This window comes from Mesocricetus auratus, unplaced genomic scaffold (genome assembly GCF_017639785.1).
Source record: "Mesocricetus auratus isolate SY011 unplaced genomic scaffold, BCM_Maur_2.0 Super-Scaffold_100015, whole genome shotgun sequence".
Taxonomy (NCBI): Eukaryota; Metazoa; Chordata; class Mammalia; order Rodentia; family Cricetidae; genus Mesocricetus; species Mesocricetus auratus.
In genome coordinates, this window is record NW_024429198.1 from 27686163 (window position 1) to 27704274 (window position 18112).

At 49.2% G+C, this 18112-nt stretch overlaps 1 protein-coding gene across 3 annotated transcripts in view; it reads right to left on the bottom strand.

The window, feature by feature from the left end:
- Window positions 1–2879: 2879 nt before the first annotated feature.
- Window positions 2880–18112, bottom strand: part of Tent4a (terminal nucleotidyltransferase 4A) — a 45908-nt gene continuing 30675 nt past the window's right edge. For 2 of the 3 annotated variants that reach the window (XM_021235574.2, XM_005065457.4), the window contains exons 5-13: window positions 15046–15153; window positions 14089–14217; window positions 11721–11934; window positions 9365–9491; window positions 8508–8608; window positions 7773–7945; window positions 7198–7359; window positions 6094–6258; window positions 2880–5047 (exon numbers count right to left, since the gene is read on the bottom strand). In XM_021235574.2, the coding sequence (XP_021091233.1) occupies window positions 4853–5047; window positions 6094–6258; window positions 7198–7359; window positions 7773–7945; window positions 8508–8608; window positions 9365–9491; window positions 11721–11934; window positions 14089–14217; window positions 15046–15153 (1374 nt within the window). In that variant the 3' untranslated portion in view covers window positions 2880–4852. The remainder of the gene's footprint in view (window positions 5048–6093; window positions 6259–7197; window positions 7360–7772; window positions 7946–8507; window positions 8609–9364; window positions 9492–11720; window positions 11935–14088; window positions 14218–15045; window positions 15154–18112) is intronic. The other variant, XM_005065458.4, reaches the window with a different exon arrangement.

Consider the following 18112-nt stretch of genomic DNA (forward strand, 5'->3'; position numbering starts at 1 on the left):
GATGAGGAGCACGTGTGACAGCTGCCTTTCTTAGCCCAAATCAAGTGGGTTCAGTACATTAAAAAAAAAAAAAAAAGGTAGAATGAAAGGTGGGAATGAATGTTTGGTCTGCTGACTTAAAACTGTTCCATGGGCTGCTAGTAGCTTCGTAGGGTATGTCCCCCAAGCCCAGGAGGAAGGTGAGGCAGGCAAATAAAACTGTTACCCCAACCAGAGCACCTCCTGCAGGGCTGCATGTGAGCTTGGTTTTCATATGCATCAGTTAAAATTATGTTCACTTGGAGAGCCCAGAGTGCCAGGCACAGGTTTGTTCTGCATGTAAATGTTCCATCTGCTCCTACCAAAAAGGGCCCCAGCGCCCCCTGGGGACATCAGAGCTATCCTGTCCTCCTCTGTTGTCTTCCCTATGCCACTATGTAGTCCAAGTTGGCTGCGGCACCTCCCAGTGTCACTGAGAATCAAAAGGGTAAACCAAGGTATTGTCTCCTAGAAAGGTCTCTTGTCAGACGAGAACACACCTGCTGTGCTTTAGGGTCTCTGAGACGGAGAGCACTTTAATGATGAGGAGACAGACGATGGAAATGGGGGTTGAGTGCTTTGATTCTCAGCAGTATCCGGCCCGCCTATATCCACACACAGGGACAGCAACATGTGGAGAGAGAAAAGGATCTAAACCAGTACCTTTCTTGGGTCCTGGGAATTAGCAAATAGGATCACCATGGAGAGTTCTAATTGGTCACATGTTGAGAAAGGGCCTTTGTGGCATGTGTGCACGGTTCATGTTAGGGTGGGTCCAGGATGGCCAGGCAAGTAGGTCACATACAGCAGTACCAAGAGCAGGGGGTGGGGTCAGGAGGTGGGATAATGCTCTTGTTCACCGTAAGGATTTGTCAATCACATAGGTTTAATAAAATGCTGATTGGCCAGTAGCCAGTCAGGAAGTATAAACAGGGTTTCCAGACTAGGAGAATTCTGGGAAGAGGAAGGGCGAAGACAGTCGCCAGTCAGACACAGAGGAAGCAAGATGAGAATGCCTTACTAAGGTACCAGGCCACGTGCCTTAAATATAGATAAGAATTATGGGTTAATTTAAGTGGTAAGTTTATTGGTAATAAGCCTGAGCAATAGGCCAAACAGTTTATAATTAATATAAGCCTCTGTGTGTTTCTTGGGACTGAACAGCTGCGGGACCAGGTGGACCAGCTATACAGAAACCCCATCCAGGTCATATGATCAGAAGACACCTCTAGGAGAGCTGGGAAGAGTATATGGAGAAAGCTCAGGAAGAGGATTTGCCGGGGCTGAATCCGCAGGGCCAGCAGCAGCAGCTGCAGTCAGCAGGAGTTGGAGGCAGTGGGAAAAGGCTGTGAATCCCAGCTGAAGAGTGCTGGAGAGAGACAGCCTCAAGAGAGAAGTGACTTCTGGGACATTAAGATCAGGGCTGGTGGGACTGATGGCAAAGCCCAAGCCTGACCAAGGGAAGCACTCAAGCCGCCACTGGAGGGGAAGGGCTGCCTAGAAGCATGGAGGCCTGAAGCTCATGGGCTCCCCTCTGACAATTACTGGAAAGGATTGCTATTTATCCGCATGTCGAGCAACTGCAGCACCCATTTCCCGGAGCACAGAGCTGGGGTCGCCCGGGTAAAACCGCTTGTCTTCTCCAGAGAATAGCTAGGTGAGAGACTGAACTTGTGTCCTCAAAGCTGGGCAAACCAGATGAGCGAGGAGGCCGGGGCAAAGGCATGAAGGATGGCACTGGGATGTCGGGCAAACTTTGCCAGAAATGTCTCCAGAGGGCAGCGACTGCCTTGAATGGCAGAAGGTCCCCAGCAGCAGAGCCTGTTGTGAACCAGCTGAACCAGGCGCAGTTTCACGGTCAGGCAACTGCATAGACAGCAAACCATGGACACGGGCAACTCAAAGGGACTCTGTCATAATGTAAAGCGGTTGCTACCACCAGAGAAAGGGCTGTGTGCACGCGGTGGGCCTGTGGTTCCTCTCATCTGCCATGTGGTCTTGAGAGGCAGCAATTATCACCACAGCATCCAGCCTGCTTCTCACCTTTATGACTGAGCACACCTCTGCCACTGAGCTCCCTGAGACAACCCCCCACATACACGCACCCCGGAGCCTACGGTTAGGAGGGAGGGGTTCATCTGCCTCCACTGCCTGGACACACACTCGAGACTGGAAACCTTGGAGAAAGCTCTCGTGAGAGTAAGAGCAATGTACTGCTCTGCAAAACTGGTGACAGCTGACACTTCACGGGCAGCCTCACACTCCTGAGGTCACAATACCAGCTTCCAAGGAAAAAGGCCTAGCTTGGGTTTCCTATCTTGCCTGGAATTCACTGAGGCCTCTAAGGTCCCGCGCTGGTCTTTCTCTGACTCAGTCACTGGAGAAAGAACTATTGTGTTGGAATGGGTGAGCGTTTAGTTCACAGCTCATGCATTAGGCATTACATATCCCACCACACACTTTGAACGAGCTGTGCAGCCGAGTGTCTGTCACTTATAGGCAAGCTTACCAAACTCCCTGCAAACCACAAACTGACGGTGCCTCACGTTTGGGAGCCTCATCTGTGACTGTGCTGATTTGCACACACGTTTCCCTGGGATGCCTGGCTACAGAGAATGGCACAGTGGTGTGCACAGTCCCCCTGAAGCCCTCCAAGTCCCCATGTGTGGGCCTGAAACACCTGCTACAATCACGGTTGGCCTTTCACAGTACCTAGGCAAACCCTAGTAATGAAATGATGGTAAAATGACCCATCGCCACTCTGACCACAAGATAACCTTAGGATCGTATTTAACTCCAGCAAACAGGTAATACAGAAAGCACCCCACCCTTCCGAGGAAAGCATCTAGTCAACATAAGGCTGGTTTCTAAAGTTTATTAAAAATCAAAGAATAGAAAAACTTTACATAAAAATATGTCAATTTTAGTGTCCACATTGTTGTCCACACACAAAATTGAAACATGATATCTTTTTGTCAAACTGTCGCATGTGGCCACAGTGGTAGCCAGCCAATTCATCTGGTTCACCATTGCGGGGATGGACACATGCCTGTGCCTGGGACAGAACTTTAAAACGCGCATCTGCGGGTCACTCGCACGGCCTCACGGTGGCTCCTTAATGCAGATACAGTCAATATTGCTAATGTGTAAATTAGTACAGGCCTAAGGACCAGTGTTCATAAATATCCTTTAGCAACAGGTTTCACAATTTAAATAGTTTTAAATATTTTGGACAACTCCAATCCTCATGAGCTGCAGACCCCGTGTGCTACTCTCTCTGGACTGTGTCCCAGAGTCAGCGGCCCCACCACAGCGAGAGGCGGGCCCAGACACGCAGAACTCGTCCTTGGCTAGGCATCCATCACATTCAGATGTCAATCTAGAGCTCCTACTGCTGCACGTCAGTCAGAGGTCACAGCCACCAGCTTCTTGTCTTGACATTCTCTACTAGGGGACTTAAAGACGGACCTACCTGTAGTGTTTAGCAGGGCCAGAGCCCCGTTTCAGAAATGGAAGCCAGAGGGCCTTCAAGATGCAAGCACCCCCAGGACAACTGTGGGGCTCCAGAGACTCAGGGTCAGGCGATGGATATATTCTTGTTCAAACAAAGTAACAAAGACAGTGGTTGCTGTGGCAGAAGACACTTGCATAGTATACCTGTATGCTTCTGACGCCAGGCACCAGCCGCTCCTGGGCCCATGCTGGGCTGTGCTCTCCTGTGATACAGTGAAATACTCCCCACGTGCCCTGGACAGCGGAGGTACTTCTCAGATATTTGCTCTTAACAGAACGAGTGCATACCGCTATGCAGATTCCTCAACGGAATCAACCAAACTCCTTTCTCCACATTCCTAAATCTGGGTGCCTTTGTCTGTAATGATACTCTCAGGCCCATAGTTCTAGACCACACCATCTAACGGACCGAAGCATGTCCACAGTCACAATACTTTTAAGATCTGTTTGATGTGACAACCTCTTCTCCCCACAGAGGTTCTTACTTCTGGCACTTTAAATGCTGGATTTGCTGTCTAGTTTTAAAAACCCAACCCAAGATGTCAGAACTTGTGGTCAGAGCAGGACAACAGCCCAAGGCCTACAGCAAGGCAGCCAGGTATATGCTGGAGCCCGGGAGCTGAACGCCTCACGGAACCATCCCGATGACTCAGCTCCCTCATTGCATCTGACCGAAAGAAAAGACACAAAAAATAAAGCCCACAAGCCCCTCCTCACGGTGTTCATGTAATGACGTTTAACAGACAACCAGCCAACATGAGGAACCCAACTTAGAAAATGCAAATTGGGAAAGGATCTAAGCGTGTTTAAAAAAAATTCCCTCCTCCCTTAAATATAACTTATGTGAAAATATGAAATTAAATAAAAAATATCTGAGTTATTGCACAAATCATAAGTTCTCAATATTTACATAGAAAAACAGTTCCAAAGTTTCAAACAAGACATGAGGGCAGTAAGATGGCAGCCTGCACACTCCCATGAGAAAGACGTAGCAGGGCTTGACTTCTCTGCCTGTGACAGACAGGCAAGGGCTGCAAAACCGCAGGACCACATCCAGTCCCTGCCGCTCCTGAGCCGCCCTGCTGGGCAGGGACGAAGACTTCTAGGCAGGCAGACGCACATCCACGTCGAGTAAGGCTTCACAGATGAGCGCAGGGAGCTGCTCTGTAGGATGGATGCGGTCACCACACAAACATGCAGAGTGACCAGTGCTGGGCGGCACTCGGCAGCCCACGGTGGAGGTGCTGGATGCTGGTCTCGGTCCCCTGCGGTACCCGAGGCCTATGGGCGGGCAGTCTGGGGTGGGAGCAGCCTGGGGCCATTATCTGCTGAGACTCACAGGCAGGCTGTCCCTCGTGTGTGCGTGCTTTTTCCTCCTCCAGCCAGTGCGGTTGTACTGGTGGTGTCCTCGGTTGCCAACTGGAGGCCTCACGGCTCCGCTGCCCACGGAGCTGTAGCCACCACCCTGGGCGTGGTTATGGGAGCCTTTCATAGACAGTTTCATGCCACTGTGCTGCTGGAGAGACAGAGAAAGCAGGGCTGAAGTGCAGCAGGACGACCACAGATGGATGGCAAGGACCTCACATCCATGTCATCCCTCTGTGAAATGCAGTAGGCAGGAGGGGACCCTTCACTCTGACAAGAACATCACTGCACTCCGTGTCCTACACAGACTTCACAGGTATGAGCAGGTCCCTGTAAACCCGAAACCTGTCTGCCACCTGGAATCACACAGGGAGTCACACACGCCTACCCAGCCCTCAGCATCTTCACAGGCAGCAGCAAAGCTTTGGGCCATTTCCAAAGCAACTGCAAAGTGGACAGGAGGAGCAGAGCTGCTTTCTGAAAGAGTTGGGCAAACCCACCAGGTGGAGGAGGCAGAGGAAAAATCAAAGGCAGCGGTGCTGGGGGTGGTGCCACCACCAGTGCTGGCACAGCCGCAACCAGGAAGTAATGACAGGCCAAAGAGCCCCCTCTGAGAACAAAACTGCCCTGCAAACTGCAGTGAGGCAAGCAAAGACAGCTCCCCAGAGTAAGGACTGCAAACACTAACTGGTGTCCCAATCGCACTGAATCCTGGGCAGCAGCCAGCCCTGTGTGGGTCACAGTCCTCCACTTGGGACACAGCTGTCTGTCCTGGAGGATGGAGAAGAGCCTCAGGGCAGGAAGCACTCCAGGGCTCATGAGACTTGGCAAGACAAGCCAGCATGGTTTGGCACAAAGTTCCCACTCCTGGCAGGGAAGCCAGTGGCTGGGTAGACTAGGTGACAGTGCACCACGGGTCATGACAAGGGTAATGCTTTGTTTTATCTTTGGATTTCAAGAACCAAACCATGTGGTAAGATTAACTTGAGTACATGAAAACCAAGTTAGTCTTCAACTTTTATCCCCACTGTACTTCACACGGCAGCACTGAAGAACTGAGGGGTGTTGCTACGTAAGCTGTCACGCTAGAAGAACTAGCACTGTCAACACTGTTTACGAGAGCCAGGACACAACTCTCTTCGAGGGGCACCGGTCCAGCTAGAGCGGCTGCAGCAGCAAGGCATGAACAGCACTCACCTTGTGATACAGATGAGGACTAGACAGTGCATTTGGGGTTGCCGAGGGGATGGCTGGGGAAGCCACATGGTGAACAGCCTTCAAAGATGGGGTTCCTTCAACACCAGCCTGTCTGCAAGGGACGGGGGCTACTCCAAGGGTCGGTGGGGGGATAGTAAACCTGGTCTAGAAGGAAAAGAAAGATATGAAGGCCTCCAGAGTGCCAGGTGGGGACCAATGTCCCTACTAGAAGACAATCAAGTTTACCTGGGACAGAATTTAATAGCTTAAACAACTGCCTCATAAAGCTCCATGTGTGCACTAACTCAAGAGTTTGTAGTCCGGGTTACACTGTCTGGGGGAGCTGTGTCACACACGCCAACACTGGAGTCACGTGCTGGAGCGGCTCACAGTCTCAAGCAGATCTCTGGGAATCGAGTTCAGCAGGGCCACGTGACTCCAGGAAACATATCTGCATGCTCTGTGCTGTCTCACACTCATCCTCCATTTCAAAAGCTGCCGTTACTTTTTTTGTCCCCCCATTGGGACAGGGTTTCTCTGTGTAAGACCCGATGTCCTCGAACTCACTATGTACACCAGGCTGGCCTCAAACTCACAGAGGTCTCCCTGCCTCTGCCTTTGCCTCCCATATTACAGGCATATGCTACTACCACTCAGCTTGCTTTTACTTTCAAATAAATAACATATTGAGTATATACAAATCCTACTGACATATAAATGGGATGTATACACAAAATTGAATATTTATATTTTAGATTGAGTTTATACAAATTTTAAAAAGAAAATGTTCCCAAACTATGTAATTAGCAGAGAGTTCAACTCATGCTGATACTTCAATGGGATGTACAATGAATTTCTGGGGGAAAGAAAACAAGTGTCTACTGCAGCTAGCAATGGGTAATGCTGGGTTAACGCCTAGACACTGTGTGTAGAGCACCGAGAAAGCACCCTTCAGAGGCACCTGGTTCTTGAGAACCCCATCATATTCCAGCAAGCCAGAGTCTGTCTCACATGTCAGTTTCTAGGAGACAGGCATGCTTAAAGGCGATAACTACTCTAGTGACTGCATGGCTTAGGCTCTATCCCCGGGGAGGGAGCTTGTACCTGATTGTTCGTTGTCATGATCAGTGTCCTGGAAGCAGCAGGCTGAGGTTTGCTGCTGGGCATTGGCAAGGCTGTGGGCAGGCTGGCCATTAGGGTGGTGGGTGCTTGGAGGCTGAACTGACAAACACTGGGCGTGGTGCAGGGCGGCGGTGCATCTGAGTCCTAGAGTCCAACAGAGAAACAAGAAGAGCTATAAGCAGAGTGCCTGAGTGACAGGTGGTCCCAGTGTCCTCAGAGTCACTTCAACACTGAGAAAGACTAGGTTACAGAAAATACAGACGAGACACATGGACTCCAGTTTGTAGATTTCTAAGCCAGATTTCAAAAAACCATTCAAAAAGTCCACGGTGTGGCTAGTGCTATTACTACCTTGGTCAACGGGCCATGTAAGCAACATGCCCTGGGGTTAAGGCCTATGCCAAAGAACACTGAGCACGGACTGCACGCATGCTTGCACACCCAGGAAGAGACTGAGCCACACGGAGAAGTAGGTCTTGATCTCCCTGCTGGAGATAACAAGGACAGACACCAACCACCCCCAGATGAGGGAGAGGCAAGAGCAAAAGCCCACTCACAATGTCACTTCCAGACAGTGAGGACACAGAAGAAGCAGAGGAACCCGAGGATAACAGCTGGGGACTGGAGAGGGACAAAGTCAGGCGCTGGCTGTAAGGGGAGCCGGGCTCCCGGCTCTTCATCTGCTCCCCATTGCAAGTGGCGATCCTCTCCTTTATCTTGATCCTGTTGTCTGGGGCAGGAAAGCAAAGCCCGGCTCAGTCATTAGTGCAACACTCCAGCAGCACAGGGCTGCTGAGCTCTGAAAGGCTGCGTGTGAGACTAACAAACCAAACATTAAATCTGAATTCATCTAATTCTAAATGTGTATTAAACTAGTTATCAGAAAACATTAAAAAAATCTGCCCAACACTGGTGTATAAATCTTACCTGTAGCTTTTATAAGCTATAACAAAAAGCAAATATTTCCAATAGAAATGTAGAACTCAGAATTACAAAGACACCCTGGAAATCTAAGATTTGAAATGAAAAAGAAACCTATATTAATGATTTCTTGTCATTCTGTGTTGGAATGCAAGTATTTTGGCTGAATCAAAAACAACGTTAACAACTGCTTTCGCCTTCCCACATGCCTACTGCAACTTCTGCTCTCTCCTGCTTAGGTCAGAGCTTATGGAATGAGCAGCCAACAGGAAAAAGCAGCCACTTCCTTTGCCTAAGGAACCCACAAGAGGGTAAGAGATGCTTCTGTGCTAACGGGCAGAGACCGAGCCTCTCCTGTGTCCATCTCTTACCCAGGTCTGGAGACGGGAGGACTCTGCTCCCCCACTTCTCTTTGATCCACCTGCGGTAGTCAATCACTTCCTGGGTGACTTTGATGATTCTTCCTAAAGTACTGCAAAGAACAAGGATGGACAGACATCAGATGTCAGGGGTAAGGCTCACTAAGGACAAAAGACATCGAGCTGAGTGAATTTTACAAAATCTCCCTGAGTTCTGACATTTTCATATTCAAGTGTACCCTGAGATCATGGTACAGACAAAAGGAGGTTCACGATGTAGAAGTCCTTAACCTAGATCCATCTACAAAAGATGGTGGCTTCAAACCAGGTCTTAAGGGAGCCTAGACTCCCACTCACAGCAGCTACGAACTTGCGCCCATCATAGGGCACCAAACACAACACTGTACAGACAATCGACAGTCCTAACAGTGTTCCGGGACAACCCACCCCAGAACAGACATAAACACATTACCAACAGCAGTCTGCACAGCCCTTCCCTTTCCGTCCCTCCCCATCCCATGCCAGCCATCTGCTCCCCACCCCACAAACCACACAGCAGCTAACCTGGAGGCAGAGAGAAGTATGCCTGACTGGAGAGCGACTAAGCACGAGGTACTGGGGCAGAGCAATATGCTCAGCTTGAGCTCGCTCACAAGCGAGCGTGCATACCTGATGGCTGCTGGACAAGCACCAATCCTAGACCATGGGCTACCCAAAAGCCATCCTGAATCCCAAAAGGCTTCCCTTATTACCAAGGACCACTCAGATATGACAGCGTACCCACCAATGTCAGAAGCACACAACTAGGAAAAGTGCAGCTGCCACTGCACAGGAGAGAGAAGTCCAGAACCCAGGTCCAAGACCGTTACCTTTCAGAATCTCTGTTGGGGTAAGACCTGGCAAGCGGTGACACAGCGTGGCTGAGCACAATATAGGCGTAGTCAAACACCTGCTTCACCTGCATGGCCCCATAGGAACTCCGCCCAACATCGTTTCCTGCAACACAAAGGCAACAGTCAGACTGCTTCAGACCTGTGCATCGCCCTGCTGTTCCCAGCTTCTCAAACAAGGTACTGGGGATGGGGCCTCACCACTAAAAGCCTCCAACTTCAGCAACTCACGCGACAACACGTAAGTGCAGCACTGAGTGGCTGCTGACTGCAGCACATACTCATAGTAAGTACATGCATGCAGGCTCAGTGCACATCAGACCCCACATGATCAGTCTACTACTGCGAATGGGAAGGGGCAATCACAGGTACCCTGGCAATTCATGAGGTCTGTAAGTCCCCAGGGGGCAGTAAAAGCAACAAAAACAAAACCAAAAAACCCACCACACCACAAGGAAATTCAAGACACCCTCAACACCAACCAGCAGTGTGGTTCTGGCGTAATCAATAACCTTAGCGACAGATAATTCCTGACAGTGTCCCACAGCAAAGGGGAGGGGGGCCTTACCCTAAATACATGCTCACAACTGTTAGGAAATTCCTCAAATTCCTCTTTAAGGAGGAATGCTACAGGTGAAACCCACAGAGCAAACCAAATGAGGCAACCACTAGAGTCAAGAGGAACGTTAGTTCCTACACACATGCATCCCTCACAGACAGGTTAGGAATGGACTTTTTAGGGAGGGCATTGGAACTTCATCTTCCTAGAGTCAGCTATAGCACAGTAGTAATGCAGGCACTGAAATAAACACCTGAACACACAGTATGTCTACAGCTTGATGGTCCAACAGACACTCAGAGGGGTGACACACAGAACCCTTCCAGGAATGTCACACCTCTCCATCTATGAATCTGTCACGCCACTTAAAAGACAGCTGACTGTCAGTATGTTTTCTTCCAATAGATTCTTAAAGAAATTTATCTCACCCTAGAAGCAATGAAACACTATTAAAATGATCATTTAATTTACTGGTAATAAAATAAACAAATAATGAACAGGAACAAACACAAATGAAACCACAAACTGGGATATGGGAATATATTGTGGGTCAGGTTCCCCTTATGTAGGGATGTACGAGTGTGGGACGGGTTCCCTAATGTAGGGGTGCAGGAGTGTAGTGAGAGACAGGTTCCCTAATGTAGGGGTGCAGGAGTGTAGCGAGGGACAGGTTCCCTAGCGTAGGGGTGAGGGAGTGTAGTGAGAGACAGGTTCCCTAGCGTAGGGGTGAGGGAGTGTAGTGAGAGACAGGTTCCCTAACGTAGGGGTGAGGGAGTATAGCGAGGGACAGGTTCCATGATGTAGGGGTGAGGGAGTATACTGAGGGACAGGTTCCATGATGTAGGGGTGCAGGAGTGAAGTGAGGGACAGGTTCCCTAATGTAGGGGTGAGGGAGTGTAGTGAGGGACAGGTTCCCTAATGTAGGGATGAGGGAGTGTAGTGAGGGACAGGTACCATGATGTAGGGGTGCAGGAGTGTAGTGAGGGACAGGTTCCCTAATGTAGGGGTGCAGGAGTGTAGTGAGGGACAGGTTCCCTAGCGTAGGGGTGAGGGAGTGTAGTGAGAGACAGGTTCCCTAGCGTAGGGGTGAGGGAGTGTAGTGAGAGATAGGTTCCCTAATGTAGGGGTGAGGGAGTGTAGTGAGGGACAGGTTCCCTGATGTAGGGGTGAGGGAGTGTAGTGAGGGACAGGTTCCCTAATGTAGGGATGAGGGAGTGTAGTGAGGGACAGGTACCATGATGTAGGGGTGCAGGAGTGTAGTGAGGGACAGGTTCCCTAATGTAGGGGTGAGGGAGTGTAGTGAGGGACAGGTTCCCTAATGTAGGGGTGAGGGAGTGTAGTGAGGGACAGGTTCCCTGATGTAGGGGTGAGGGAGTGTAGTGAGGGACAGGTTCCACGATGTAGGGGTGCAGGAGTGTAGTGAGGGACAGGTTCCCTAACGTAGAAAACCAGTGAGGAACCTGCTCGGCAGGCCCCAGCTACCACATATGCAGTCCCAGCACCCTTACACATGGCTAGGAGTGAGGCTGGGAGAGTCCTAGCTCAGCCACCACATTGTCAGCAGCAACATTCACAATGACACAGGAAAGGAATGAGAAAAACACTGGAGACTCTGCACTTACTGGTACATGATTCTCCCCAGAAGTGTATTGTTTAAGTGAGGATGTCGTGATCAACCTTTCCTAATTCTGGAGTTCATACAAAACAAGTACCTTAAAATGCAGTTAGCCAGTTAGAATATGGACTCCTGAAAGTAGCCACAGGGTGTAAGCTCACCAGGCAACAGGGGGTCCTCAATGCACAGCATCGACGGTCGGTACCCACTGGTCATGGCTTTCATAATCTCTTCTTTGGCGATATAGGCACCTCCTTCTTTTATTCTAATACCAGTTTTCAAGTAATTAAAATTTCTTCCATAAAGTTCAAAAAATTCTACAAGAAGCATTCCAAGGTTTTCATCAGCTCTCCGGGCATCAATTCTTGGATGTAACTGTAAAAGCAGCACAGCCACAGGTGTATGAACCACGGTACATTCTAAAGACACTCACCTAGCAGTCTCTCCAGAGACTCAGAGGTACCCACTCAACAGCACCTGAGAAAGTATGAGCAGCGGCCAGGAGGCCCCAATCCACCTGTCAGCCTTGGACATGACTTCCAAACACAGACATCTAATTAGCCTCATGCTACCCAATAGTAGGTAAGTTTTCCATATTCTGTCCAAGAGTCTCGTCATCCTGAAATGCCACCAGTAGGTGGCAGGATGACACTGAATAGAATCACACATCCTGTGAACCAGAATGGAAGTGGACTAAGCGTAACTGCACAGGGAACTCCTGCTTTCATACACACCACTACCCGGCCTAGTTCACCAGCACACAATACACACCACTACCCGGCCTAGTTCATCAGCACACTCTTCAAGCAAGCCAAAGCCTCATTCTGACCCTTGCCCACTGTCCCCTGACAATTCCTGAGTTGACAGAAACTTCACAGACCCATGCTGCCGCATGCAACCAACACTGAGGAATGAACGTAACCTCAATCTGTCAGTCTCACTGAACACACTCCAAGCACTCCAGGGCTGTATATGGCTGATAGTGAGTCTCCTTAGCCACACAAAGAACTCTGTCCTCTGCACAATTCTAGACGGTGACGGTCAAGCCTCACTAATACACAAGTCCTGGGAGATCCCTCGAGAAATCAGAGCTCTGAGTTCCTGGATCTAACCTCTCCCAAAGAACAGGGCATCTTTCCGCCTTTATTCTCTTGTCTTTGATAAGTCAGATACTCAAGTCAGCCCAGAACAGTGCCTGGCCGCCTTTCTTTCCTCAGGCAGCTATGGGATGAGCATGACGACACATCAGATCCATTCTGAGGCTGCTGGGCACACAAGGTGGAGCAGAAACAGCAATCCCCTCCCTGTGGGATCTCACAGCTGCAAGGACCCCAGCAACAGCCACACCAGGAGACCCTGAAACCCGCCTCCGTCAAGGTAACATGCACATCACAACTGTCCTTATAAGATAACTGAAATGTGTCATCTCAAATCAGGTGTACTCAAGAAATAAAACCAGCCATTCAGGTTACAGCAATGTCACACACTTGATGTGCTGTGAGGCTGCACCATCAGATTAGATAGAACACAGTGGGCTGGATGGAGCTCACGGCTCAGCACTAAAAGCTTCCCTACTGTCACACCTTGGGGACACACCTTCAGGGGCAACAAACCTGGGAGTCAAAGCTCACACACAGCCAGAGCTGTGGTTTAACTTGCAGGCTAGCAATGTCACTGGAAATGATAAATCCTTACCACACACAATGCAAAGGAAAATCATGGCTATACATGGGAACATATACTTGGGTGGTTAAAATATACAGGCAATTTTTTTTCTAAAGCAAATGTAAATGTAATACAATTTTAATTAACTTGGGTACCATTTTATACATGTGAAAGCATCACAGGGTATAAGAGCTCATGCCTATAACCCCAGCACTCAAGAGTCTGAGGCAGAAACACTGTTACTAACTCAAGGCCAGCCTGGACTGCATAGTGAACTCCAGGTCAGTCTTGCCTACAGAGACAGACTTGGTGCTGACACGTCTCTCCTTGTGCTTCACTCACCAAAACGAAGATGACACCCAACTTAAGACCATCAATCATACAAGGCTGGCCAGGCAGTGTGGCTCAATATGGGATCTTAGCACCAGGCAAACTGTCAAGAGGACAGTCATGAGTTCAATTCAGCCTGAACTAGCGACTTTATCCCCAAAACCAAAATGAGAAAACCGCAGAAGGAACTTTCTCCATCCTTTTCCCATGTTGGTAGCCGCTCTTCATTGTGCAAGTGTCTGGGAACAAATTATAGCTAAGCACCAATGGAAAGATTTCTTATGATACATACAGGAATAAACCTACTAATTCCTGCTCTCCTTCTGAATGCACAATCCACACATTCTCAACATAGTAAAAGCTTCCTGGAACTCAGACAGACATCACCTGACAGAAGTCAGCCTCAGAATCAGGCTGCAGGAGTGATGCTGACCAAGGCAGCCAGACCTTCCAGAAGAAGGGGGAACTGCTCAATTCATGGTGAGGGTGTCACCACTTATGCCGAGAGAACACATTCAGAGAAGGCCCACTCACCTGCAGGAAACTGATAGCCATTAAGATGAGGCTGTAGGAGCTGATCCCTCCTGTGAAAACTTCGTTCAGGTCCCTCTGCAGGAGGAACTGTTTCAACACTAAAATCAAGTACGGCAGGAGCGAGTACTTCTGTAACCCAGGAAAAGAGAAGAGGTCAGCTGATGGACTTCTAAAGGGCTCCACACAGCAAGCTTCGCACAGGAGAAAGAACTACTCATTCATCCTCTTGCCCCCACCTCCAAAAGAGAGCTGTCTCCAATTTCAGGCTTAAGGATTCATATTTGCAGAAGGAGTATGAAAACCCCTCCCCCTGAAGCAGTGACTCAGTCGACGGGACACAGTAGGGCCCTGCCACAGAATCCCCAGCACTCAGAGAGAAGCCTCTCAGGCTGTGAGCAGAACAGGGGACAGCAGGGAGGCCAGGACTTGGGAGAAGGGCTGATCCAGAGTTCTCTGGGGTGCAAATGCTGTGGCTCAGATGACAGGAGAGGAGGAACTAACAAAGTGGAAGACCGAGAGGAGACCCCAGGGCTCTGTTCAGAAGGGAGCCATCTGCCCGAGTGTCAACAGGCCTGGTCAGAGCTCCAGAAGGCATCAGCTCCAGCCCCAAGCCAATTCTCACAGTCACAGGCACTGGGGCCTGCAGAGGGAGCTGGCCACAGAAGGAATGCTGACCTAATTTGTAGTGTGGCCCTGAGCCTGGAGCAAGGCTGGCACCAACAGAAAGAACACTTCCCCAAAGCCTCTAAAGTGTTAGGAAGTAGTTACTCAAAGCAGAGTAAACCAGAAAAACAGCTACATACTTCTAAGCACCTCTAGAAACCATTACAGGGTACTCATGATTACACCGTCTGTTGCTAACAACGCCCCGTTCCAAGGTCTTCAACTTAACGTTAATGAGAAAATGAGTACCTAGACACATTCCCTGTCTTTACTGGGGACCTGTGACAGTAGTACCTTCATATAATTCTTGATGAATTCTGCCGCCCGGACACCAGTCTCCATGTTAAAGCTTATGTCGACTTTAACTTCAGTCTCCTGGTCTGTGAGCTTTATGATTGGCACCTGTGAAGAGTTAATTTAAAACTGCTTTGACATCTCCATTCTCCAGACAGTCATTCACCATCCTTTCTCCACAAAAGGGAATTGGCAGCCCTGAAGGGCCGCTTTAAGAGAAAGGCTAGTCCTGAAAACAGCTTGGTATTGGCACAAAAATAGACAGGTAGACCAATGGAATCGAATTGAAAATCCGGGTATTAACCCACACACGTACGAACATCTGATCTTTGACAAAGAAGCTAAAAATATACAATGGAATAAAGAAAGCATCTTCAACAAATGGTGCTGGCATAATTGGAGACTGACATGTAGAAGAATGCAGATCAATCCATGTTTATCGCCATGCACAAAACTTAAGTCCAAATGGATCAAAGACCTCAACATAAATCCAGCCACACTGAACCTCTTAGAAGAGAAAGTGGGTGGTACCCTTGAACGAATTGGTACAGGAGACAGCTTCCTGAACATAACACCAGTAGCACAGACAGTGAGATCAACAATTAATAAATGGGACCTACTGAAACTGAGAAGCTTCTGTAAAGCAAAGGACACAGTCAGCAAGACAAAAAGGCAGCCCACAGAATGGGAAAAATATTCACTAATCCCACATCCGACAGAGGGTTGATCTCCAAAATTTACAAAGAACTCAAGAAGCAAGTCTCCAAAACACCAAAGGACCCTATTAAAAAGTGGGCTGCAGAACTAAATAGAGAGTTTTCAATAGAGGAGTCTAAAATGGCTGAGAGGCACTTGAGAAAGTGCTCAACATCCTTAGCCATCCGGGAAATGCAAATCAAAACAACTCTCAGATACCATCTCACTCCTGTCAGAATGGCTAAAATCAAAAACACCAATGACAATTTATGCTGGAGAGGATGTGGTGAAAGGGGGACACTCCTCCATTGCTGGTGGGAGTGCCAACTGGTTCAGCCACTTTGGAAATCAGTATGGAGATTCCTCAGAAAAATGGGAATAAACCTACCACAAGACCCAGCAACTCCACTCTTAGGCATATATCCAAAAGATGCCCATTCATACAACAAAGATGTCTGTTCCACTATGTTCATAGCAGCTTTATTTGTAATTGCCAGAACTTGGAAGCAACCTAGATGTCCCTCACCTGAAGAGTGGATAGAGAAAATGTGGTACATCTACACAATGGAGTACTATTCAGCAGAAAAAATAATGGAATCATGAGATTCGCAGGCAAATGGATGACACTAGAAGAAACCATCCTGAGTGAGGTAACCCAGTCACAAAAAGAGAAACATGGCATGTACTCTCTCATATATGGATTTTAGACATAGATCTGGGGAGTGCCAGCCTACAATCCTATGGCCAGAGAGTCAGGGAAACAGAAACTTTATTTAGTGGCTGATCGAAGAAGAGGCAGACTCCCTTGGTTAAGTACTGAGCTGAACTCAAGAAAGCCAGTAACAGAGAGGGAGGACTGATGATCAAAGGGATTAAGACTGGGCTGGTTTAACCCCCAGAAGCAGCTGACCAGACAAAGGTTAACTCTTGAATCCCAGGCATCAGCCTGGGAAGCCAGCATGGGACTGATCAAGACCCCCTGAATCTGGGTGTCAGTGAGGAGGCCTAGGGAATCTATTGAGCCTTGGGCAGCAGATCAGTACCCATCCCAAGTATACACACGGACTTTGGACTCCTATAGAACAATGTGAGGTGCACTCTCACCCTGAACTCTTGGGGAAGGGTCTAGGCCCTGCCCTATATGAAATGACAGACTATGCACACCCCCATGGAGGGCCTCACCCTCCCTGGGGAAATAAGGGGATAACGGGGGGGGGGAGGGGGAGGGCTCGGGAGGAGGGGAGGGAAAGGGAGAGGGACCTGGAACTGACTTGTGAAGCAACCTTGTTTCTTATCTAAATTTAAACTGGAAAATAAAATTTAAAAAAAAAAAAAGAGTTAATCTCAGTGGTCACTAGCTCTCCCTGCCCCGCCCCCTCTCCCCACATCAGGGTTCCCACTGCACTGCTCCTGCAGGCTGACATGAAGAGGGGCAGCTGGAGGGGAACAGGAGCCTGAGAAAGATGACTCAGGTGCGAAGGTCTGGCCTGCACATGCACCCTAAGAAACCATCACACACGCCCAAAGACAAGCCCATTTCCGCTTGGTAGACTTTGGGGGGGGAGGTTTACACACACTGAGAAATAAGCAGTAACACTGCTATACTTATTTGGAGCAGCTGTTGCAGACAGGCTGCACCACACACAAACCCCTTGCACTGTAGACCTGGATACCATGGAGGGATGCTCAATAGAGCACACCCCCTCCACAGCTGGGACGGGCCCACCTTCGAGTGACTGAGGACCAGGTACACAGGGCTCAGTGCGAGTGACTGAGGACCAGGTACACGGGGCTCAGTGCTCAACACACTGCAGCAGGGAGGCCAGGAGGACTAAGCAGCTACACCCACCATCGCTTCAAGTTACTGTCTAATCCTTGAAAAGTTCAAGAACTCAGGAACTTCAGGACAACTATGACTTCTTTTACATCTAAGAAACAAATTCAACCTAAGTCCCCCGTGTCCCATGTACTGTCAAAGGCCTCATCTTCACCAACTACACAAACATGAGTGGTCAAAGTGTCTGAGATAGCTAGACTTCTCCCTGGATGAGAAATGAAAGACAAAAAGAATAGATGGCAAGGACCATGGTCACAGCAGGGTGCCACCTGCCCAGGGTTTTCCTCAGGTGTCAAACGTGAACAGTGACGACAGTGTCTGCCTGTCAGCTGGAGGAATGAGTGCGACAGGGTCATCTTCAGCCATCTTAGTGGCCAAAGGGTCATGACTGAGGAGAGCTCAGGTTCACAAAAGGCAGCGTGGGGAGTCAGGCCTGGAGGCACTGCCGCTGGGATGGTTCAGGTACTTTGTGACCAGCCTCAGTGGGCATGCTCACCATCTGAACAGTCATCCACCCCAGGCAAAAGTACCAGA